Below are 26,678 nucleotides of genomic sequence, written 5' to 3' on the forward strand. Positions count from 1 at the left end.
TCTTTTTACCGTGTTCCAAACACCCAAGATAGTTAAATTACAATCTTTACACGGTAAAAGTATATCCAATGAAATCTTGACACCAGTTATAAATTTTTTCAGAACAATGTTGCTTTGAACGATCACTGTAAAGAAAGTGCTTAGTTAATTCAAATGGCTTCAAATGGCTATGAGCACTATAGGACTTAACATCTGTGGTCATGAGTCCCCTAGAACTTAGAACTACTTAAATCTAACTAACCTAAGGACATCACACACATCCATGCCCTAAGCGGGATTCGAACCTGCGACCGTAGCGGTCACGCGGTTCTAGACTGAAGCGCCTAGAACCGCATGGCCACACCAGCCGGCCGCTTAGCTAATTACGGAGCTGTCTTTACTTTTAATAATAACGAATTACAAACATCACAACTACGGTAGGAACTCAGGTCAGCTGCACCATATAGTGACCGTCTGTAACGTCTTAAAAATTTACACTGATCATTTACATTTTGAACGGCAGACAGAGTTCAGGCGTATCACCCATACCTACCTCTGAACTATGGGACTGATGCCACCACCACAGAACTCTGCTCATTCTCAACGGACGTAGGTGGGCAAAGAGAGTAACAGTGTCGCAGTTGGGCGCTGGTAGCATTTAGAAATGTTTCTGTCTGCTACGTATAACCAGGAGCGATTTACGAATGGTTTGGTAATGAGCCGGTAACTCAAGAGACATGCATTAAATGAAGGGTGGTTGCACTTATCTAAATAGAAACATGTCAAACAGATCGCACAATGAGGTGACGGAATATTATTGATGTGAGCATCGGATATGCTATCTCTATATGAGTATCGGTTTGCCAGAAACATCTTACTGTCTCCTCGACCGTGGTAGCAACGGAAAACGGAATCTACAGCCGGTGTTAGAACTGGATAATTTCTCAGCATTACGGATCGAGAGAAGGACTCAAACTAGTGTCAGAGAGGCAGGCAAGCAATTAATTTTTATAAGTGTAATAAGCTAAATTGATGGTGTAATCAAAAACTGTTTATTAAGATGTTATCTTTTCTAACTATAACCTATTTCGGCTCCATGGTCATTGTCAAGCTATTTTCGTAATACATCTTCAACGATGTCGCTGCCTAATACCTACCATTGCTACGTGCAATAGGTGTAATACAGACGAAATTGTTATCCTCTAGGTCAGCGGTACCCAACCCATGGGTTGCTGACCATTTGTGGGCCGTGGGCAACTTGGTACTGGGCCGTGAACGCTGTTCGAGAGTCCCAGACAAAATAAAACCTGTGGGGAGCTTCAGGGTTGTGATCGATCGTCAGTCGTCAAGGTCAGCGCGTACAGAGTGAAATAACAGTTGAAATCACAAGGAAATGGTCCGTTCGGTCATGTTGAAGGGTACCCAGATTTTTTAAGACACAGGAAACGTAGATCAAAAGAAGCTGATTAGTCAGCCTGCCAGTATTTTTTGTTTTACATTGAAAATTTTGAATATCGTGTGCCACCAGGCGGCTGGAACGTACACGCCTGCAGAATGCGCCACAGGGCTGGCGTGCGGCCTTGGATGGCTGCTTATAACAAACACATACGTGCTAAATCCGACCGTAGTTTGTAGAGTCGGTAGTTTCTCGGACACAACTGTTCACAAGAATGACTCGCTTGAAGTTTTTTCATTTGACATCCGGACAGAAAAAGGAAGGTCAGTTTGTGTTTTACGTCTCGTCCACAGCTAAGATTATGAGAGGCAGAGTTTTTCTCGGATTTCTTACAGGTGGAGGGCAAATCCATTTAAGGAATCATCCCGGCATTTGCATGGAGTAACCTGTTCGACCGCGGAAATTCGTTATCTGACTGGCCCTTCCGTTAAGTCTGCCCAAGTTTCTCGAATGCCGTTTAAGGGTCCCAGCCACTACTCCATTTCGCCCAGCCCCATGGAAATAATGCTGAATTACAATTCACTGATGTACTTATTAGGCATCTCGGCTAACTGTGCACGTGAACGAGCCTTTCCAGCTTTACTTCTTTTTGAAAAATAAATACACGAAAAGACTGACTGTAGGAAGTGATTTGAGGCTAAAAGTAACCAATTTTAGTGCAGATACTTATTCTCTCGTGGGTTATAAAAAATGTTAAAAATACTATTGAGCTCTTTTTAACAATGAACCATCGGTTTTGAGATTTTATCTAGTTGTGACAGTTAAGTGATTCTTTTTTTTATAAAAAAATGTTAGTATTTTTCACCCCTTGTTGCACAGTATGTCTTCACATACACACAAAGGCGTGTGTGTTTACATTTCTTACTTGTATAATTGTTACTGGGCCTTTAAATCTTTTTAACAAAATAGGTGGTCTGCATAGCTGAAAAGGTTAGGAACCGTTGCTCTAGATCTGTAACCTCTCAGCAATGGAATCTGTTGCTATAAACTTTTAGCTCCATAAAATGACATCTTAACGTAAGGCCTCTGAATCTAGCAGTATATTGGCTTACTATACATATAATCTCCTTACAAGGCATATATAACGCTGCAGGCCCAGAATAATTTAAAATGTTAACAATTAATTTTTGCATACAATGGGTAAACGACAACTGTTTACAACATACGACAGAGGTATAGGAGAAGTCGAGGCAAAAAATTTGGATTTGAACATTTGCCGTCTATCCAGCCGGGAAACACCCTCATATTGGTGTACGAAAGCCAAATAAGTTGAAACGCATGACAAGCTGCGCGCCACTTTGAATATCCACTCAACCTCTCGGTCCACTGCCATAGTCGTCTATTTCGTTAACATCATCAATTTAAACATTTCCCACGAGTGTAAGGAAAGAAATAGAAATTAGAAAGTGTAATTAAAATAATCTTTGTCTGCAAGGATGGTTGTATAATTTTTTTATCACGTATGTGATTGCGGGACTCTCAGTCAATCTCCAGACGCACCTTAGGTGCGAGGGTAAGTGAATTATTGTCCGCAAAGTAGTTATAAAATTTTATTGTAATCAGATAAGAAACTTAAAAGAACATCAGTTTTCGACATAGTCTCCTTGCGTTTCAACGCACTTGGTCCATCGTTGTAGAAGCTTCCGGATGCCCTCATAAAAGAAGGTGCTTGGTTGAGCCTGCGAGCCAGGAATGCACCTATTCTTTCACTGTTTCGTTCGAGGCCAATCGAACGCCACTTAAGGCCTGTTTGCGTGGACCAAAAAGTGATAGTCAGAAGGGACGAGATCGGGACTATATGGAGGATGATCCAGTACTTCAAATTTGAGTTTCTGGAGCGTTTCAGCAGTGTGGGGACGGGCATTCTCGTGCAACAACACAACACGTTTTGACAGAAATCCGCGGCGTTTGCATTTCACTGTAACGCACACTGTTTATTGTTGTGCCCTTTCCCCATAATGTTCCAGTACTGGAACTTGAGCGTCCCAAAAAGCAGTAAGAATCAGTTTTCCCGAGGACGATTGGGTCTTGAACTTTGCCTTGGACGGCGAATATGGATGTTTCCATTCCATACTCTGCTGTTTACTCTCCGGCTCGTACTGATGGATCCATGTTGTGTCACCAGTAATTATCCTGACTAGGAAGTTGTCCCCTCTGTTACCATAGCGATCCAAATGTTGTTTGCAGATGTCAAAGTACGTTTGCTTATGCAACTGTGTGAGTTGTTTTGGGACCCATCTTGCACAAACTTTATGAAACCTAAGTCTGTTGTGAATGATTTCGTAGGCAGAACCGTGACTAATTTGCAGACGTTGTGCCGCTTCGTTAATAGTTAATCGTCTGTGTAAGAGAACGTTCAATGGTTTCTTCATTTGTGGCGGTAAACGGTTGTCCGGCTCTTTCATCGTGTGTAACACTTCCGCAACCATTTCGTAATTTTTCAGTCCATTCGTAGACCCTCCGTTGTGGCAAAACGAAAACCAAAAGTCGTAGATGAATTCAGGCCCCTGATACGCCTTCCGACCACAAAAAACTTATCCCTGAACGTTCCTCTACTTTGATACTAACAGACAGTGGAGCAGCCATGATTAACAGCACGGTAGCGAGAGCGAAACTAAACAAGCAGCTTGAACATTGAAAAGATATAACAAGAAATAAACAGAGCATCGATCATCAACGTAAAACGACAGTACTATAACTATATAACTAAATTGCGAATGATAATTGACTTACCCTCGTACAAATCTAATAGACGTTAGACTTATTATTTCCGGGTTTCAGCTAGCTGTCAACCGAATGCCGCACGTGCGAGCACCACATTTGTAACACCAATCAAAGTGACACCTCATTGTTAGGAAAGAGACTACACCAGTCTGCGTTTTAAGTGACTCATCTCCATTATACGGTATACAGCCCATACCAGAAAAGTTTACTCGTGGCAGGTATACGTAAGTGAGTCGGGCGTGCATTGTGACGTGCTCTGGAGAAGACTCGTACACCTGTTCTAAAAATATTTTCATGAATGCAGTTATCTAAACATTTTGACTGACTTACAAAATTCGAGAGACGTAAACATACAGGTTGAGGCAGCGTAGTCAGGCCACGCCAAATATATCCAAAACGATTAAATATATCGAGGTGCAGTTTTCGCCAAGTTAAGGAGCACAATGTGGCAAATTTCCTAACGTTCGTAAGTAATTTTGTCGTTCATAATCGCCAAAGTAAGACACCGACTTTGTTTTCTTTTTTTCTGATGGAACTATCCACTTTTTTCTGTGACATTTAAAAGACTTTTCCAAGAGAACTTCAACGATATGACGTTTATAGAACAGGATCAAATAGTATCAAGATAACAGCACCGCAAAGCACTGTGCCGCTGTCAGGAGACGAGAGGTTCCACAAACGTCTGCCCTCTTATGTGAAATGCAAGCAAGCACGTAACTGGGGTATGGCTCGTGTGTCTGTTAAGTGCTAAAAATGCTGACCCTGAGCATTGTTATACGCTATAAAGTGAGTCTGGAGAAATACTACTGCTCGCTACATTCCATCTGCAGCTAAAGGCAGCACAGGCTCGTTTCTTGTCTTCCGGAGTAGTTTGTATTTCCGAATAGACCTCTTGTTTTAATTTCCACCACAAGTATAAATAGAGAAGTGTTAAGTCCAGTGAGTGCGCAGACCATTTCGCGTTTGCTGAACGACTGTTCAGATACTCACCAAACGTTCTCTTAAGAGGTTCTGTCATTACATGCGGGAATGGGAGGGACATCCGTATGTTGGTACCACAAAGATTGCCTTATGTCAAGCGAGATGTCTTCCAACAACTACGGCAGCAGCATATCTTAGAAGCTTGAGATACTTGAGAGTATTTAAATTCCCATAAATGAAACAGGGACTAATGATTTCAGGCTCCAAAACTAGGCACAAAATGTTGACAGAACAAGAACAACATTTTTAACCATTTATTTGAGTCAGCGTGGATTTTCAACTGATGTTCAAGACATATTGCGAAGACTGTCTTGCTCATCGTTTTAAACAAAATTTAGCGTATATATCCACATTATTTTGCACCTTCCGCAGATAACATTCGGAGAACTGTAACCGATTTTGGAAGTCATTGTCACGAAGATGTAATTGCAGTAAAATGTTAAGCGGATGAAGTACGGCAGTGGCCGAGCGGTTCTAGGCACTACAGTCTGGAATCGCGCGACCGCTACGGTCGCAGGTTCAAATCCTGCCTCGGGCATGGATGTGTGTGATGTCCTTAGGTTAGTTATGTTTAAGTAGTTCTAAGTTCTAGTGGACTGATGACCTCAGATGTTAAGTCCCATAGTGCTCAGAGCCATTTGAACTATTTGAATTTGATGAAGTACGATGAAATGTAGTGTTTGTAGAATAGTGTTTTGGTTGATGCCTCTCGTACTTCCGAGATTTCTCTTAGTGACCTTTTCATTGTGTGTTACTGCTGTTAAAATTTTTGTTTCATATCTTCCAACATATTTTCTTCTTTTTCCCGTGGGATACTTTAGCCTACAAGGAGAAAAGCATTATACATCAATGGATCAACGATTCATTTACGTCCTATATGGGCCATTTATAATATATAAGATTTTCATGGTCGTAATAGTGTGTCTTAACACAGTCAATATTAACACGTTTTGTCTTGGCACAGTTGTGGTAGTGCACTTTGGTGATAGCCCTACACATATTAATAACAATTAAGACCGTACAATATTTTTCTCCTTGAAGGTGATTGTAACACTCGAAACCGCTAGAGAATAAACATAAAACTGTCCAGCTGTTGGCAAAAATATCGTTTTTCTAAATTATTTAACAGGAGTAGACAATCACCTACGAAAAGCTCTAGTGCTCTAATAGTCTGCGACATTCTGCATAAACGATATTTACGTTTTCGAATGTTGTATACATTGTGAATGTCTTAAATAGCTCTAAGAGAGGATTATATGATTGCTGCAACAGCAGAACGTAGACCGATGGACTTCCAGTTCACAGGTAAACACAAGAACCATATCTGGGTTACGCGTTTGCTTACATGTGGTGTAACTATACATTCGTTTGTGGAACCTCTTCTCCTGACGGTGGGGCAGAGGTCTCTTGGGCTGTTGTCTCATTGCCATTTGATCAAGCGCAATACATGTTACGTTGTTGAAGTTATCTTAGAATCTTCCTTCAAAAGCCACGAGAAAAACTACATAGGTGCATTAGAAGACAATAAAGTTGGAGTCGCACCTCCGATGATAATAAACTATAAAAGTTACTTGAGAACCTCAGGAAAGTTGCCGTATTGTCAGCTATAACTTGGCGAAAAAGGCACATCGATAGATTTATTCTTTCTGGATAAATATAATGTCACCTGCCTTAGCTGTTTCATCCTGTATAAAATACTGACGCCTCCGGAATGACATTCATTTTGGTGGACTTAGAATATATTCTGTAAGTAGTATATTAAGCTGCTACTGTGAATTTAACTATTGAAAGACACAGTAACAAAAACACAATATTGGAAGGATGAAAAAGAAGTCTACTGCTAATTAAATATTTTTCGTGTACCATAGAACATAAGCAGCTGGGGGGCGGTCCGTCTGGAGTGTGAGGATGGATTGTTGTCTTGCTCCCTATATCATCCTTATCAAGCGTTCTTCTCAGCTATTTACTTTATATGGGCTTGCGGCGATGCTGCTACAGCTTATTCAGTATGCGGCTTACTCGAGTCCCAAGAACTTCGAGAGTAGTAGTTATGAGGTAGTAGTTATGAGTATGTTTTGTTGTGTTGGCAGCACCGGGACACTCAGGAGACGCTGGCCGTGCTGGACAGGCTGGACCTGGACACAGAGAAGCCCAGCGACGAGGAGATTGCGCGCAAGTTCGGCTTCGAGGAGGACTACTTCAACGGCACCATGTCCTGGTGGCAGCACCTCAAGCCCAAGATGTGGTCACTTTTCGACGAACCCTACTCCTCCAACGCTGCCAAGGTACACATTCACAGCCATTGTGCGGACTCTTTCACTTTCGAAATACTAACATTTAGTAATCACGAAATTCATGTGTTATTTTCAGAAAGTTGGGTTCACATGAGATGTTGTTTAAAACCTTACCCAAACATTTCAGGTCAAGATGCTTGGTGTAACGTCAGACTGTGCATCGAATGACGACGAGTTTGTCAATTTGTGAACCCACTCTAAGAAAAAGAAAAGGAAAGTGCGCTACACGAAGGAATGATCAGGATGGAACGGAAATCGGTAAACGTGATGTACATGCACAGACAAACAAATGATTACGGTTTCAGAAAAAGTAATTGGTTTATTCAAGAAAAAGAGCTCCACAAATTGAGCAAGTGAATAACGCTTTGGTCCACCTCAAGCCCGTATATAAGCAGTTATTCGGCTTCGCATTGGTTGGTAGAAATGTTTGATGTCGTCGTGAGGGATATCGTCCCATATTCTGACCATTTGGTGCGTTAAATCATAAGAATCTCGAGATGATTGGAGGGCATGCCCCTAACGCTTCAATAGTTTACAGTTGTTGAGAGATCCGGCGACCTTGTTGACCAAATTAGGGTTTGGCAAGCACGGTGACAAGCACTAGAAACTATCGTCGAGTGTGCCAGGACGTTGTATTGCTGAAATTTAAGCAGTGGATGGCTCACCATGAAGGGCAACAAGACGGGGCGCAGAATATCGTGGATGTACCTCTTTGCTTTGAGGCTGCTGTGGATGATAACCACACAGGTCCTGCACCCCACATCATCACTTCAGGCTGCCGGGCTGTATGGCGAGCGACAGTTAGGTTGGTGTCTCCCTGCCCTCCTGGGCGTCTTTGGCCTGGAAACTCATTGACTGGAGTAGAAGCTTCTTCATTGACAATTCCCGTTTCCAACTGAGCGCTGATGATTGGCAAAGAAGTGTCTGAACAAAATTCGCTCGCGATACGGCCCAACAGCCCGAAGTGATGATCTTGGGTGCCATTTCTTTTCTTAACAGGACCCCTTTGGTTGTTTTCTGTAGCACCCTCAGAACACAACTGTGCGTCTACGATATTCTATGTCCCGTTTTCTTGCCCTTCTTTGAAAGGAATCCTTGGCTTACATTTTAGCTAGAGAATGCCCATCCCCACATGGCAAGAGTTTCTATTTCTTGTCTTCGTGGCTTTCGAAAGCCTACTTGGGCCAGCGAGGTCTCCGAATCTCTCGCCAATTAAGAGCGCTCGTAGCATTATGACCAGGACTCTGCAACCAGTTGCGGATTTTGGTAATCAAACCGCGAGTTGCACTAAATTTGGCACAGTATGCCTCAGGAGGACAGCCAACTACTCTATCAGTTCAATCCCAAACCGAGTAACTGCTTGAAGATGGGCCAAATGTGCACCCACGCGTTTGTGGAGCTCTTTCTCTTGAAAAAAATCACCCCCATTTTTCTGAAATAATAATCATTTGTTTTTCTGCTCATGTTCATCAGACATAGAGATTTCATTTCCAGTTGGTTAATTCCTTCGTGGTAGGCTTTTTTTTTTCACGAGTGCAGTAAAACCATGGGCTTTTTCGGCCGTGTTTCTAATGTGATACAGTGATCAACGTATTGACTACAGTTGCAGACAGTCATCATAACTCATCATGATTCATTCCTGATCGTTCAAGTCTCAATAATCTTCTTCTGGGTCCACTGGTGTATTTTATGATCGAGCATCGGTCATGTATCCTCTACCGAGAGTGGTGTTAAGACGCTATGTTGAAGTGGAGTGTGAAGATATCTACATACGGCACAGGAGAGCAACAATATCAGTCGTTTATGATAATCTCGTAATTCTAGTGGACTCATGGTTAAATACAGTGGACCTTATAGATCTAGATGAGAGTCTCAGTAACCACGACTGAAACGTCGGTTTTATCCATTCATAGTTATTTTACATGACACCACACTATACGGAGAAAATTAGTGGGAGAAGTAGGAAGGAGTATAACGCCTGCCAAAAGAATGAAGCTTGCAGAAGACATCCTCGGATGTCAGTGTAACTTGGTACACTTCCACTTCATCAGTGGATCAGTAAATGATTAGAGTTGCAATGCTCTGTTACAGTTAAAACGGTCATTAGAGGGCATTAGGTTGTTTTTGTGCTTAGTGTTGTTACCAGACATCATACAGTATATGAGAACCGTGAACAACGTTAGATGTCGGGTGAACATTGTGAAGGACTCGGAGATGACACGTTCTCGTGTGAGACAGTGTGAGACAGTGTTTGAAAGTGTGATGTCAGATTGTGCGTCAACTCCGTTGCTGTGCAAGTATCCTAGAGGTCACCAGCCTTGAAGATATGGACTACCTTGCCTCGGAGGAGCATACCATGGTTTTACGACACCCTTCCCAACTGACAGAGCATAGGTAATTAGGCGAGAAGAGGAGCAACGTCATGTTGATTAGTGGGCTCCAATTAAAATGTTTCTGAGAACTATGGGCCTTGCCGGATGCGGTGGTCTAGCGGTTCAGGCGCTCAGTCCGGAACCGCACGACGGCTACGGTCGCAGCTTCGAATCCTGCCACGGGTATGGATGTGTGTGATGTCCTTAGGTTAGTTAGGTTTAAGTAGTTCTAAGTTCTAGGGGACTGATGACCACAGTTGTTAAGTCCCATAGTGCTCAGAGCCTTTTGAACCATTTTTGAACTATGGGCCTTAACTTCTGAGGTCATCAGTCCCCTAGAACTTTTTTTTTGGTCATCCGTCTGCTGACTGGTTTGATGCGGCCCGCCACGAATTCCTTTCCTGCGCTAACCTCTTCATCTCAGAGTAGCACTTGCAACCTGCGTCCTCAATTATTTGCTTGAGATATTCCAATCTCTGTTTACCTCTACAGTTTTTGCCCTCTATAGCTCCCTCTAGTACCATGGAAGTCTTTCCCTCATGTCTTAGCAGATGTCCTATCATCCTGTCCCTTCTCCTTATCAGTGTTTTCCACATATTCCTTTCCTCTCCGATTCTGCGTAGAACCTCCACAGTCCTTACCTTATGAGTCCACCTAATTTTCAACATTCGTCTATAGCACCACATCTCAAATGCTTCGATACTCTTCTGTTCCGGTTTTCCAACAGTCCATGTTTCACTACCTTACAATGCTGTACTCCAGACGTACATCCTCAGAAATTTCTTCCTGAAATTAAGGCCGGTATTTGATATTAGTAGACTTCTCTTGGCCAGAAATGCTTTTTTTTGCCATAGCGAGTCTGCTTTTGATGTCCTCCTTGCTCCGTCCGTCATTGGTTATTTTACTGCCTAAGTAGCAGAATTCCTTAACTTCAATGACTTCGTGACCATCAATCCTGATGTTAAGTTTCTCGCTGTTCTCATTTTTACTACTTCTCATTACCTTCGTCTTTTTCCGATTTACTCTCAAACCATACTGTGTACTCATTAGACTGTTCATTCCATTCAGCAGATCATTTAATTCTTCTTCACTTTCACTCAGGATAGCAATGTCATCAGCGAATCACATCATTAATATCCTTTCACCTTGTATTTTAATTCCACTCCTGAACCTTTCTTTTATTTCCATCATTGCTTCCTCGATACACAGATTGAAGAGTAGGGGCGAAAGGCTACAGCCTTGTCTTACTCCTTTCTTAATACGAGCACTTCGTTCTTGATCTTCCACCCTTATTATTCCCTCTTGGTTGTTGTACATATAGTATATGACTCGTCTCTCCCTATAGCTTACCCCTACTTTTTTCAGTATCTCGAACAGCTTGCACTATTTTATATTGTCGAACGCTTTTTCCAGGTCGACTAATCGTATGAACGTGTCTTGATTTTTCTTTAGCCTTGCTTCCATTATTAGCCGTAACGTCAGAATTGTCTCTTTCGTGCGTTTACTTTTCCTAAAGCCAAACTGATCGTCACCTAGAGCATTGTCAATTTTCTTTTCCATTCTTCTGTATATTATTCTTGTAAGCAGCTTCGATGCATGAGCTGTTAAGCTGATTGTGCGATAATTCTCGCACTTGTCAGCTCTTGCCGTCTTCGGAATTGTGTGGATGATGCTTTTCCGAAAGTCAAATGGTATGTCGCCAGACTCATATATTCTACACACCAACATGATTAGTCGTTTTGTTGCCACTTCCCCTAATGATTTTAGAAATTGTGAAGGAATGTTATCTATACCTTCTGCCTTATTTGACCGTAAGTCCTCCACAGCTCTTTTAAATTCCGATTCTAATACTGGATCCCCTATCTCTTCTAAATCGACTCCTGTTTCTTCTTCTATCACATCAGACAAATCTTCACCCTCATAGAGGCTTTCAATGTATTCTTTCCGCCTATCTGCTCTCTCCTCTGCACTTAAGAGTGGAATTCCCTTTACACTCTTAATGTTTCCTCCGTTGCTTTTAATGTCACCAAAGGTTGTTTTGACTTTCCTGTATGCTGAGTCTGTCCTTCCAACAATCATACCTTTTTCAATGTCTTCACATTTTTCCTGCAGCCATTTCGTCTTAGCTTCCCTGCAGTTCCTATTTATTTCATTCCTCAGCGACTTGTATTTCTGTATTCCTGATTTTCCCGGAACATGTTTGTACTTCCTCCTTTCATCAATCAACTGAAGTATTTCATCTGTTACCCATGGTTTCTTCGCAGCTACCTTCTTTGTACCTATGTTTTCCTTCCCTACTTCTGTGATGGCCCTTTTTAGAGACGTCCATTCCTCTTCAACTGTGTTGCCTACTGCGCTATTCCTTATTGCTGCATCTATAGCGTTAGAGAGCTTGAAACGTATCTCGTCATTCCTTAGAACTTCCGTATCCCACTTCTTTGCGTATTGATTCTTCCTGATTAATGTCTTGAACTTCAGCCTACTATTCATCACCACTATACTGTGATCTGAGTCTATATCTGCTCCTGGGTACGCCTTACAATCCAATATCTGATTTCGGAATCTCTGTCTGACCATGATGTAATCTAATTGAAATCTTCCCGTATCTCCCGGCCTTTTCTAAGTATACGCTATTACTAGGTGAAACTTGTTACAGAACTGAATTAGACTTTCTCCTCTTTCATCCCTGTAACCTTTTCTTCTACTCCTTCCCCTACAACTGCATTCAAGTCGCCCATGACTATTAGATTTTCGTCCCCGTTTACATACTGCATTACCCTTTCAATATCCTCATACACTTTCTCTATCTGTTCATCTTCAGCTTGCGACGTCGGCATGTATATCTGAACTATTGTTGTCGGTGTTGGTCTGCTGTCGATTCTGATTAGATGATTAGAACAACCCGCTCACTGAACTGTTCACAGTAACACACCCTCTGCCCTACCTTCCTATTCATAACGAATCCTACACCTGTTATGCCATTTTCTGCTTTTGTTGATATTGCCAGATACTCATCTGACCAGAAATCCTTATCTTCCTTCCACTTCACTTCACTGACCCCTACTATATCTAGATTGAGCCTTTGCATTTCCCTTTTCAGATTTTCTAGTTTCCCTATGACATTCTAGCTTCTGACATTCCACGCCCCGACTCGTACAACGTTATCCTCGTAGAATTTAGAACTACTGAAAACTAACTAACCTAATGACATCACACATCCATGCCCGAGGCAGGATTCGAACCTGCGATCGTAGCGGTCGCGCGGTTCCAGATCTAAAAGAGGCACGGGCGTCAAGTCTATTCCCGGTCCTACCTCGATGATGTCGACTGCAGCACGCTACGCCGTTCCCGAGATGCTGGAACCCAGACGAATTGCTAGTCTGCTCCTTGTCAGTTTCTCATAAATTAGTGTAAATCCCCACGTGTTTTCCGTACCGTAGCTAAAATGTTTCCTCCCTCGTCTCTGGTCCAGTTGTATATTTATCTACCTTACCTCACCACGTGACCGTTACGGCATCACGCAGCATTCATTGTAGCAGAGGGTACTTGCCACAACGTTTTGCCTGTTTCATACTGATTTCCATACCTCAGCTGACTGTCCCGACTCTACACACACGATGTCATCACGAAAGAAATATCCTATGAGGCAAGACGAATAATCTGTTATCTGACAACGAAGGCCGGCCGAAGTGGTCATGTGGTTGTAGGCGCTGCAATCTGGAACCGCGAGACCGCTACGGTCGCAGGTTCGAATCCTGCCTCAGGCATGGATGTGTGTGATGTGCTTACGTTAGTTAGGTTTAACTAGCTCTAAGTTCTAGGGAACTAATAACCTCAGAAGTTGAGTCACATAGTGCCCAGAGCCATTTTTTTGACAACGAAGGCCGACGCAATGGTGTGCATGGCACCAGAGCATTCCTTGTTAAAGAGTGTGTATCTGTCGACTTTGGTAGGTTTACTACCATACCAAAGCGCTGACGTCGAGCCAACACTGTGGTGAAATTACACAGTCGGTTCCACACACGCATAAGTTTTCTGCTTGGGCCTGGGTCTAAGCACTCTACACGTTTATACTTAATCGCTTCCTTCTTTCCTGAGTCGTCGTATAATGATGAAGTTAGTGTGCTTAAGACAAATTGTGGGATATTTCTCTGGAGCATTGCTTTATATTCTTATAGTACTTTTCGGACAATTTCTGCTATTTGGTTTCTGTCAGCAGAAGTGCACAGAGAAGCATTCTACGATGAATGGCTTGTAGATGCGTGGTGGGATGCGCGTTCTGGTAACAGCCTTGAGCAACTGTTCTCCCCCCGAGTCGGCACGTGGTGGAGTGCTCGTCGCTGATGGGGGTCAGTCACCCTTGCCGCTGTCCCACGGGGAGGCGGTGCTCATATCTCACTCAGTCCACTGAGGCCAGAGCTCGCCGTCCAGTAAGCCATCCCGCAGGGGCTGCAGCTGTGCGCCGTCCCTTCTGTTTAACATCCTCCTCACCTCCTCTCTCTGCACTTGCAACACTCACTCTTCTGACAAAACCTGCTACAGCTACCACACTGCATGAAGCTTATTTCTCATCTGCCTCGTTTTCTTGTACTCCCGCCCCTCTTTGTCTCTATTCTTTAGTTTAATGCTATTTTCCACATTAAATACCCTCAAAGTTAAGCAGATCAGTTAAAATATGTATAGAAGAGACTTTACGTAGTAACTTTATGTTGTAACACAACTGTAAGACAAACTGAAAAGGTGTACGGTGCACTGAGAGAAGGGGATGAAATTTCACTTGGTTCTTCAACCTCGTCTTAGCTAAGATCAATAGAGAATTTACTATAACTAATCCACAGAGGACCCCACTGTCTGAGGTGAATAATTAATAGACAGATTGATTTGTGGCTGTACGCACCATTCAGGCACCTCTGACGAAACAAATCTGAACCGCAGATTATGAGCTATAATAAGACAGAACTTTAATTTTTACCAGTAAAAATGTGGGTGTTCGTACTTTTAAACTGCGCAGAAAAGCGTTAAAGCAAGGTTTTAAGGAGTTTAAACTTAGGAAAAACTCCCCCGGTCCCCACCATCAGGAGGTCGCAATACCCAAACCATTATTATTATTATTTCTTTCTTTGCTCAGACGTTATGTCTGGTCAAAAATGGAAAGTGACGTTGACCTTGATCAAGCGTAACTTCCTTTTAACTGTACGGTATGTGTTACATTGCATTTAGGAACTTTCGGGTAATTGAACACGTATCAATAATTACAGATTTCTGTAGTTGTATATATAAGTTTGGATGTAGCTGTATTGCATTGATGTACTGGTGGATATTGTGTGGTATGACTCCTGTAGTTGATAGTACAATTGGAATAATGTCAACTTTATCCTGATGCCACATATCCTTGACTTCCTCAGCCAGTTGGATGTATTTTTCAATTTTTTCTCCTGTTTTCTTTTGTATAGTTGTTGTATTGGGTATGGATATTTCGATTAGTTGTGTTAATTTCTTCTTTTTATTGGTGAGTATGATGTCAGGTTTATTATGTGGTGTTGTTTTATCTGTTATAATGGTTCTGTTCCAGTATAATTTGTATTCATCATTCTCCAGTATATTTTGGGATGCATACTTGTATGTGGGAACGTGTTGTTTTATAAGTTTATGTTGTAAGGCAAGCTGTTGATGTATTATTTTTGCTACATTGTCATGTCTTCTGGGGTATTCTGTATTTGCTAGTATTGTACATCCGCTTGTGATGTGATCTACTGTTTCTATTTGTTGTTTGCAAAGTCTGCATTTATCTGTTGTGGTATTGGGATCTTTAATAATATGCTTGCTGTGATATCTGGTGTTTATTGTTTGATCCTGTATTGCAATCATGAATCCTTCCGTCTCACTGTATATATAGCCTTTTCTTAGCCATGTGTTGGTTGCGTCTTGATCGATGTGTGGCTGTGTTAGATGATAAGGGTGCTTGCCATGTAGTGTTTTCCTTTTCCAATTTAATTTCTTCGTATCTGTTGATGTTATGTGATCTAAAGGGTTGTAGAAGTGGTTATGAAATTGCAGTGGTGTAGCCCATGTATTTATATGAGTGATTGCTTTGTGTATTTTGCTAGTTTATGCTCGTTCTAGAAAGAATTTTCTTAAATTGTGTACCTGTCCATAATGTAGGTTTTTATGTCGATAAATCCCCTTCCTCCTTCCTTTCTGCTTAATGTGAATCTTTCTGTTGCTGAATGTATGTGATGTATTCTATATTTGTGGCATTGTGAACGTGTAAGTGTATTGAGTGCTTCTACGTCTGTGTTACTCCATTTCACTACTCCAGATGAGTAGGTCAATATTGGTATAGCATAAGTATTTATAGCTTTTGTTTTGTTTCTCGCTGTCAATTCTGTTTTCAGTATTTTTGTTAGTCTTTGTCTATATATTTCTTTTAGTTCTTCTTTAATATTTGTATTATCGATTCCTATTTTTTGTCTGTATCCTAGCTATTTATAGGCATCTGTTTTTTCCATCGCTTCTATGCAGTCGCTGTGGTAATCCAATATGTAATCGTCTTGTTTAGTGTGTTTTCCCTTGACTATGCTATTTTTCTTACATTTGTCTGTTCCAAAAGCCATATTTATATCATTGCTGAATACTTCTGTTATTTTTAGTAATTGGTTGAGTTGTTGATTTGTTGCTGCCAGTAGTTTTAGATCATCCATGTATAGCAAATGTGTGATTTTGTGTGGGTATGTTCCAGTAATATTGTATCCATAATTTGTATTATTTAGAATGTTGGATAGTGGGTTCAGAGCAAGGCAGAACCAGAAAGGACTTAATGAGTCTCCTTGGTATATTCCACGCTTAATCTGTATTGGCTGTGATGTGATATTATTTGAATTTGTTTGGATATTAAGTGTGGTTTTCCAATTTTTCATTACTATGTTTAGGAACTGTATCAATTTAGGATCTACTTTGTATATTTCCAATATTTGTAGTAACCATGAGTGGGATACACTACCAAAAGCTTTTCGGTAATCAATGTATGCGTAGTGTAGCGACCTTTGTTTAGTTTTAGCTTGATATGTCACCTCTGCATCTATTATCAGTTGCTCTTTACATCCTCTTGCTCCTTTGCAACAGCCTTTTTGCTCTTCATTTATAATTTTGTTCTGTGCTGTATGTGTCATCAATTTCTGTGTAATGACTGCAGTTAATATTTTGTATATTTGTTGGTAGGCATGTTATGGGGCGGTATTTAGCTGAGTTTGCTGTGTCTCCTTGATCTTTAGGTTTCATATAAGCTATTCCATGTGTAAGTGTATCAGGGAATGTGTATGGGTCTGCAATGTAACTGTTAAATAATTTAGTTAGATGTGAATGTTTTGAGGTGAACTTCTTTAGCCAGAAATTTGCTATTTTATCTTTTCCAGGCGCTTTCCAATTGTGACGAGAATTAATTGCTTTGGTGACTTCATGTTGCAAAATTATCACTTCAGGCATTTGTGGTACCATCTTGTAGGTGTCTGTTTCTGCTTCTATCCACCGTGCATGCCTGTTATGTTGTACCGGGTTTGACCATATGATGCTCCAGAAGTGTTCCATATCTGTTATATTTGGTGAATTGTCTATTTTAATGTGTGTGTTATCTATTGTCTGGTAAAATTTCTTTTGGTTTGTGTTGAATGTTTGGTTTTGTTTCCTTCTATTTTCACTTTTTTTGTATCTTCTAAGTCGTTTGGCCAATGCTTGTAATTTCTGCTTCTTTTCATCTAATTGCTCCATCGCTTCTTGTTGTGAGATTTTACCTAACCTTTTTCGTTTTTTTTCTGACATTTGATGTCTTATAAATTGTGTTAGCTGTTCAATGCCTTTTCTCAGTTTTTCTATTCTGATTTGTAGTCTGTGTTGCCATGCTGTTTTTTTTTTTATTTCTTCTGTGTGTTGGTTGGTTCTGATCTCTGCCTAGTGTGTACATTTAGTGTAGTCAGTGCTCCTATATAAACCAGTAGTTGTAACTCTTCCATAGTTGTGTTTTTATTTATTTTTTTGTGTATGATTGTGTTAATAGTTTTTATTGTTGTTTCGACTTAGGGGTTATTTGGCGGTCTATGCAAGAATGGACTAATGTCTGTATTTGTGTCTTTGTATTCTATATATGTCAACTGAAATTTTTCTTCTATATCTAACATGTGTGTCACTTCGTGTTCTATTTGTACTTGTTCTGGTGGCAGTCTTAAGATTTCGTTTTCCTCTGATTGTTTAATTGATGTGAGTTGTTCTTTGTTTGTTTGCTCTGGGATGTTTGAGTCCATTACTGTATTTTCTTCGTCTTCTGATTGCACATTATTTTGTTCCAGTATTTGTTGTACTTGTTGTTTTCTAATTCTGACTGGGGTATCCAGGTATTTTTGATTATTACACGGATCTGATCAGCTAGTCGTTGTTGTGTTAAAAATTTTAATTCTGGGTATCTGGTAATAAATGTTGTGTATACTTGTGATCTGTATCCAGTTGTGTTGGTTCCTAGGTTTGTTGCTTGGTAATAACAGAACATGAGGTGTCGATTAACTTCATCTGACCATCTCATCCTGTATCTTTGTTTTCCTTCTAGGGTGGTTGCAGGAAGCATATCCTGCAAAACACCTCTATTTGGATTTAAATCATTTTCTAGTTGGCTAGCAGTGTCGTTACCATTGTGGGCGGGCATAGGGTTCAAGCGTCGTCCCTGACCATGACGGCGCTTGTCCGAGGCTTCTTAAGTTGTGTCCTCAACCAACTAATCACACTAAAAGGAGTTAGCCCTATTAGTGGTTTGTTCTTTTCGTCACCTATTACGACTGGCAGAACATACCGGAGGCCTATTCTTTTCCCGGGCCTCCACAGGGATTATTATTATTATTATTATTATTATTATTATTATTATAACTATTATTATTATTTCAAATCAGGGACTGATTACTAGACTCCAAGGTGTTACACGTAATTTCATGTAATTTATAGGCACTAAGTCTTTCTAGAAGAGGACAGACTACGGTGAAGTCAAGGAATTAAGGCAAGAACAGCCCACTGTGTATGAAATGGTAGGTTGTTATGTGCAGATGTCGCGTGTTTCATGGGCTAAGCATATCGGTTGGGCAGATTGGCCAATGGTGCCGCACCAGTTGCTGAAGGAAGGAGCCCACTTACTCTCAGAACATGCAGGCCAAAGATGTCCTATTGCCACGGAACCCTAGCCACGAATAATCCACTAGAAGTTATAAACAAGTGGAAATGATGTTATTCCGTTATTCTTAACGAATCGTATAGCACGAAATGAGATTGTGTCTTGTGAAGTAAGATACAGCTCAGTAAGGAGAAGAGAAAAGACTTGGATAGTTAACTGACAAAAGTTTTTCATCATTTAATAGGTTGTAAAAGATAAAAGTCTTTTTCTTTTAGCTTTAGGGTTTATTGTACACTGCTGGCATAAGTGTGATGTAACGCGGCACCTCTACACGGAGTAGCTTGTCCGAAAGAGAACAATTACGAGATACAGATAACCGATTCTTATTTATTTCCATTACGGAACATAGATGAGAAGGCTATAAGAGTAGGACTATCTGGACCACGTTTTCATTCTCATAACTCGTTGAGGCTGTGGATTCCCACAAAAACAATAGTTTAAAAAGACTGTAAATCTACACTTACTTCAAGCCAGAAGCGAGACACGAACAGCTCATCTATCCTATGCAGTTTATGTGTCATTAATAGGTAGATACAAAGTAGAATTAATCGAAACGTTCCAAAATTAATACGAAATCACTGAGATAGCAGTATTAAACGTTAATGAAGTAATGACAGAACATCTCTTCGTGAGTAAGACAATCACAAGTAATGCAGCTTAGCCTGTAGATGGATTTACGTTCAAGACTGTTGACCGCTTCAAGGACGTATAGTATCTTTTTTATGACAACAGTGGAACGAATGAAGAAATAGATGCCCATCTAGCAACGCCAAACAAAAACAATTATTAGTTTCATCAAATCATCATCATCATCGTTTAAGACTGATTATGTCTTTCAACGTTCAGTCTGGAGCATAGCCCCCTTACAAAATTCCTCCATGACCCCCTATTCAGTGCTAACATTGGTGCCTCTTCTGATGTTAAACCTATTACTTCAAAATCATTCTTAACCGAATCCTGGTACCTTCTCCTTGGTCTGCCCCGACTCCTCCTACCCTCTACTGCTGAACCCATGAGTCTCTTTGGTAACCTTGCTTCTCCCAATCGTGTGACATGACCCCATCATCTAAACCTGTTCCTTCTGACTGCTACATCTCTAGAATTGATTCCCAGTTTTTCTTTGATTTCCTCATTGTGGACACCTTCCTGCCATTGTTCCCATCTACTATTACCTGCAATCATCCTATCTACTTTCATATCCGTAACCTCAACCTTGTTGATAAGGTAACCTGAATCCATCCAGCTTTCGCTCCCATACAACAAAGTTGGTCGAAAGATTGAACGGTGCACAGATAACTTATTCTTGGTACTGACTTCCTTCTTGCAGAAGAGAGTAGATCCTAGCTGAGCGCTCACTGCATTAGCTTTGCTACACCTCGCTTCCAGTTCTTTCACTATGTTGCCATCCTGTGAGAATATGCATCCTAAGTACTTGAAACTGTCCACCTGTTCTAACTTTGTTCCTCCTATGTGGCACTTAATCCTTTTATATTTCTTTCCCACTGTCATTACTTTCGTTTAGGAGATGCTAATCTTCATACCATAGTACTTACATTTCTGATCTAGCTCTGAAATATTAGTTTGCAAACTTTCAATCGAATCTGCCATCACAACTAAGTCATCCGCGTATGCAAGACTGCTTATTTTGTGTTCACCTATCTTGATCTCACCCAGCCAGTCTATTGTTTTCAACATATGATCCATAAATAATATGAAGAACAGTGGAGACAAGTTGCAGCCATGTCTTACCTCTGAAACTACTCTGAACCATGAACTCAATTTACCGTCAGCTCTAACTGCTGCCTGACTATCCATGTAAAGACCTTTAATTGCTTGCAAAACTTTGCCTCCTATTCCATAATCTCGTAGAACAGACAATAACTTCCACCTAGGAACCCGGTCTTATGCCTTTTCTAGATCTATAAAGCATAGATACAGTTCCCTGTCCCACTCATTACACTTCTCCATTATTTGCCGTAAGCTAAAGATCTGGTCCTGACAACCTCTAAGAGGCCTAAACCCACACTGATTTTCATCCAATTGGTCCTCAACTAATACTCGCACTTTCCTTTCGCCCTAACCGCCGTCTGCTTCACGTCTGCTGTGCAGCGAGCTACCTTAATTTAAGTATTATCTGTATTTTTCTTACTTGTCACTTCTTCTTCTGCGTGTTTTTGCTTTTAGGAAGCTTTAATAGTCGAGTGCTATTAAGTGTTCCATAGATCTCGTGTTTGTTTTGAATACAGTCAGAGAGAGTCCCTTTAGTCAGCCATAGTGCCAGTAGTGTCAGTGTCGCCCTAACCGCCGTCTGCTTCACGTCTGCTGTGCAGCGAGCTACCTTAATTTAAGTATTATCTGTATTTTTCTTACTTGTCACTTCTTCTTCTGCGTGTTTTTGCTTTTAGGAAGCTTTAATAGTAGAGTGCTATTAAGTGTTCCATAGATCTCGTGTGTGTTTCGAATACAGTCAGAGAGTCCCTTTAGTCAGCCATAGTGCTCGTAGTGCTAGTGTTTGTTTTCAATACCGTCCAGAGACAGGTAGTGCTATTTTCCTTGTTTCTACAAGAAGTGGTTAGCAATCACAGTTTAGTCAATAATCAACCGCCTTTAGTGAATTAGCAGTCTAGTTAAAAGCTGATTAACACTCTATAGTAAATTGATTTCTTAGGATGGCTAGGATGTGTGGCTGCTGTGTACGGACGCAGGAGGAGCTGGCCACTCTTCGCGAACAGCTGAGCGTGTTGATGGCCGCGGTCAGCCGTCTTCAGGCTGCTGCCTCGGAGTGTAGCGGCAGTGGGGAGTCTGGTGCGTCGCATGGTGCACCCCAGGTGTTAGATGCTTCACCCACTGTCCCTGCTGTCGAGACATCTTCGCGGGTACCGGGCGCGGTTGGGCCACCCTCTCCCCAAGGGGAGTGGCGGGTTCAGCGGCGTTCGCGGCGCACGAGGCGGAGGGTCAATGTGGAGGCTGGCCGTGTGGCATCGCCCGCTCTGCCTGTGAGTGGACATGTGGCTGCTCCTTCAGCAAGGCCCGAGCAGGCACACGGGGGGAGGGGTTTATTAGTTATTGGGAGCTCCAACGTTAGGCGGGTGATGGAGCCCCTTAGGGAAATAGCGGAAAGGTCGGGGAAGAAGGCCAGTGTTCACTCTGTCTGCTTGCCGGGGGGTCTCATCCGAGATGTGGAGGAGGCCCTACCGGCGGCGATAGAGAGCACTGGGTGCACCCGACTGCAAATTGTTGCTCATGTCGGCACCAATGACTCTTGCCGTCTGGGTTCAGAGGTCATCCTCAGTTCGTACAGGCGGTTGGCGGAGTTGGTGAAGGTGGAAAGCCTCGCTCGCGGGGTGGAATCAGAGCTAACTATTTGTAGTATCGTTCCGAGAACCGATCGCGGTCCTCTGGTTTGGAGCCGAGTGGAAGGCTTAAACCAGAGGCTCAGACGATTCTGCGGAGAGCTGGGGTGCAAATTTCTCGACCTCCGCTATCGGGTGGAGAAATGTAGGGTCCCCCTGAATAGGTCAGGCGTGCACTACACGCCGGAAGCGGCTACGAGGGTAGCGGAGTACGTGTGGAGTGCACATGGGGTTTTTTTAGGTTAGAGAATTCCCTCCCTAGGCCCGACAAGACGCCTCCTGAGAGGCAGGAGTAGGCAAAATGCAACAAGGAATAACAATATTAATGTGCTAATAGTAAACTGCAGAAGCGTCTATAGAAAGGTCCCAGAACTGCTCTCATTAATAAACGGTCACAACGCCCATATAGTACTAGGAACAGAAAGTTGGCTGAAACCAGACGTAAACAGTAATGAAATCCTAAACTCTGATTCGAATGTATACCGCAGAGATAGGCTGGACAGTGAAGGGGGAGACGTGTTTATAGCGATAAGAAGTGCAATAGTATCGAAGGAAATTGACGGAGATTCGAATTGTGAAATGATTTGGGTGAAGGTCACGGTTAAAGCAGGCTCAGACATGGTAATTGGATGTCTCTATAGGCCCCCGGGCTCAGCAGCTGTTGTGGCTCAGCACCTGAAGAATAATTTGGAAAATATTTCGAGTAGATTTCCCCACCATGTTATAGTTCTGGGTGGAGATTTTAATTTGCCGGATATAGACTGGGAGACTCAAACGTTCATAACGGGTGGCAGGGACAAAGAATCCAGTGAAATATTTTTAAGTGCTTTATCTGAAAACTACCTTGAGCAGTTAAACAGAAAACCGACTCGTGGCGATAATATATTAGACCTTCTGGTGACAAACAGACCCGAACTATTTGAATCAGTTAATGCAGAACAGGGAATCAGCGATCATAAAGCGGTTACTGCGTCGATGATTTCAGCCGTAAATAGAAATATTAAAAAAGGTAGGAAGATTTTTCTGTTTAGCAAAAGTGACAAAAAGCAGATTACAGAGTACCTGACGGCTCAACACAAAAGTTTTGTCTCAAGTGCAGATAGTGTTGAGGATCAGTGGACAAAGTTCAAAACCATGGTACAATATGCGTTAGATGAGTATGTGCCAAGCAAGATCGTAAGAGATGGAAAAGAGCCACCGTGGTACAACAACCGAGTTAGAAAACTGCTGCGGAAGCAAAGGGAACTTCACAGCAAACATAAACATAGCCAAAGCCTTGCAGACAAACAAAAATTACGCGAAGCGAAATGTAGTGTGAGGAGGGCTATGCGAGAGGCTTTCAATGAATTCGAAAGTAACGTTCTATGTACTGACTTGGCAGAAAATCCTAAGAAATTTTGGTCCTATGTCAAAGCGGTAGGTGGATCAAAACAAAATGTCCAGATACTCTGTGACCAAAATGGTACTGAAACAGAGGATGACAGACTAAAGGCCGAATTACTAAATGTCTTCTTCCAAAGCTGTTTCACAGAGGAAGACTGCACTGTGCTTCCTTCTCTAGATTGTCGCACAGTTGACAAAATGGTAGATATCGAAGTAGACGACAGAGGGATAGAGAAACAATTAAAATCGCTCAAAAGAGGAAAGGCCGCTGGTCCTGATGGGATACCAGTTCGATTTTACACAGAGTACGCGAAGGAACTTGCCCCCCTTCTTGCAGCGGTGTACCGTAGGTCTCTAGAAGAGCGAAGCGTTCCAAAGGATTGGAAAAGGGCACAGGTCATCCCCGTTCTCAAGAAGGGACGTCGAACAGATGTGCAGAACTATAGACCTATATCTCTAACGTCGATCAGTTGTAGAATTTTGGAACACGTATTATGTTCGAGTATAATGTCTTTTCTGGAGACTAGAAATCTACTCTGTAGGAATCAGCATGGGTTTCGAAAAAGACGATCGTGTGAAACCCAGCTCGCGCTATTCGTCCACGAGACTCAGAGGGCCTTAGACACGGGTTCACAGGTAGATGCCGTGTTTCTTGACTTCCGCAAGGCGTTTGACACAGTTCCCCATAGTCGTTTAATGAACAAAGTAAGAGCATACGGACTATCAGATCAATTGTGTGATTGGATTGAGGAGTTCCTAGATAACAGAACGCAGCACGTCATTCTCAATGGAGAGAAGTCTTCCGAAGTAAGAGTGATTTCAGGTGTGCCGCAGGGGAGTGTCATAGGACCGTTGCTATTCACAATATACATAAATGACCTGGTGGATGACATCGGAAGTTCACTGAGGCTTTTTGCAGATGATGCTGTGGTGTATCGAGAGGTTGCAACAATGGAAAATTGTACTGAAATGCAGGAGGATCTGCAGCGAATTGACGCATGGTGCACGGAATGGCAATTGAATCTCAATGTAGCGAACTGTAATGTGATGCGAATACATAGAAAGATAGGTCCCTTATCATTTAGCTACAAAATAGCAGGTCAGCAACTGGAAGCAGTTAATTCCATAAATTATCTGGGAGTACGCATTAGGAGTGATTTAAAATGGAATGATCATATAAAGTTGATCGTCGGTAAAGCAGATGCCAGACTGAGATTCATTGGAAGAATCCTAAGGAAATGCAATCCGACAACAAAGGAAGTAGGTTACAGTACGCTTGTTCGCCCAATGCTTGAATACTGCTCAGCAGTGTGGGATCCGCACCAGGTAGGGTTGATAGAAGAGATAGAGAAGATCCAACGGAGAGCAGCGCGCTTCGTTACAGGATCATTTAGTAATTGCGAAAGCGTTACGGAGATGATAGATAAACTCCAGTGGAAGACTCTGCAGGAGAGACGCTCAGTAGCTCGGTACGGGCTTTTGTTGAAGTTTCGAGAACATACCTTCACCGAAGAGTCAAGCAGTATATTGCTCCCTCCTACGTATATCTCGCGAAGAGACCATGAGGATAAAATCAGAGAGATTAGAGCCCACACAGAAGCATACCGACAATCCTTCTTTCCACGTACAATACGAGACTGGAATAGAAGGGAGAACCGATAGAGGTACTCAGGGTACCCTCCGCCACACACCGTCAGGTGGCTTGCGGAGTACGGATGTAGATGTAGATGTAGAATACCTGAGAAGATTTTACCCACAACGCTGATTAAAGAGGTACCTCTGTAGTTACAATCTTTTCTGTTTCCATGTTTAAAGATTGGTGTGATTACTGCTTTTGTCCAGTCTGATGGAACCTGTCCCGACTCCCAGGCCATTTCAATTATCCTGTATTTAAGTCCCGACATTACACCGTATTTGATGAGTTCCGACTTAATTTCATCCACCACAGCTGCTTTATTGCACTGCAATCTATTGACCATTTTCTCCACTTCCTCAAATGTGATCCTATTTGCGTCATCATCCCTATCCCATTCTACCTCGAAATCTGAAACATTGCTGATCGTATTTTCACCTACATTCAGCAACTCTTCAAAATATTCCCTCCATCTGCCCAAGGCATCTACAGGATGCACCAGCACTTTTCCTGACCTGTCGAAAATACTTGTCGTTTCCTTCTTACCTCCATTTCGAAGACTGCTAATTACACTCCAGAATGGTTTTCCAGCAGCTTGACCCATAGTCTCCTACCTGTTTCCAAAATCGTAAAGTTTCATCAAAATCCTAAAAAAAATATCACATAGTACTAACTTAAAAAATCCACTAGTACAAGTCGACAGTTATACCAGTAACACTATATGGATGTGAAGTATCAATATATAGAAAGATAGATGAAGAAAAATTGTTAATAGTCTAAAGAAAAATACTAAGAAAAATTCTTGGATCTGTATATGATGAAAATTACATGGAATGGCAGATGAGGAAAAAATTTAGAATTAAGGTAATTGTACAGGTATCTTAACATTGTCAAAGTGCTAAAGAAGTGAAGGTTGAACTGGTAAGGCCATATAGCAATGGCGGAAAATAGACTACTTACAATATCATAATAAACTTACTACAGAGCAGATGATGGAATGACAGGAAGAGAGAGACCCAGAATTAGGTGGGGTGGTAACATAGGGTATGATAGGGGGTGGCAAGCTAATATGAAGATGAGCACCAAGTAGACAAATAGTGCACTTGCCAGAAAGAAATGGAAGAGGCTCGGATCAGGGGTATGGTCGAAAAGGCCCCCGCCACTTGTAAAGTAAGGAAAACTGATAGACAAATATCTTTGTCTTAGATTTTGTGACCACATGCCGTTTCAGTTGTTGAACTGTCTCTGTTATTGGAGAGAATGTGTACCCAACTTTTCTTTGAAAATTGTTGCGATTT

At 41.8% G+C, this 26,678-nt stretch overlaps 1 protein-coding gene across 1 annotated transcript in view; it reads left to right on the forward strand.

The window, feature by feature from the left end:
* The window catches only part of LOC126336864 (potassium voltage-gated channel protein Shaw-like), a 347,897-nt gene that overhangs the window by 285,222 nt on the left and 35,997 nt on the right, over positions 1-26,678 (forward strand). Inside the window, exon 3 of the mRNA XM_050000962.1 lies at positions 7,231-7,425. Within this exon, the coding sequence (XP_049856919.1) occupies positions 7,231-7,425 (195 nt within the window). The remainder of the gene's footprint in view (positions 1-7,230; positions 7,426-26,678) is intronic.

The sequence above is a fragment of the Schistocerca gregaria genome, chromosome 2 (assembly GCF_023897955.1).
Source record: "Schistocerca gregaria isolate iqSchGreg1 chromosome 2, iqSchGreg1.2, whole genome shotgun sequence".
Taxonomy (NCBI): domain Eukaryota; kingdom Metazoa; phylum Arthropoda; class Insecta; order Orthoptera; family Acrididae; genus Schistocerca; species Schistocerca gregaria.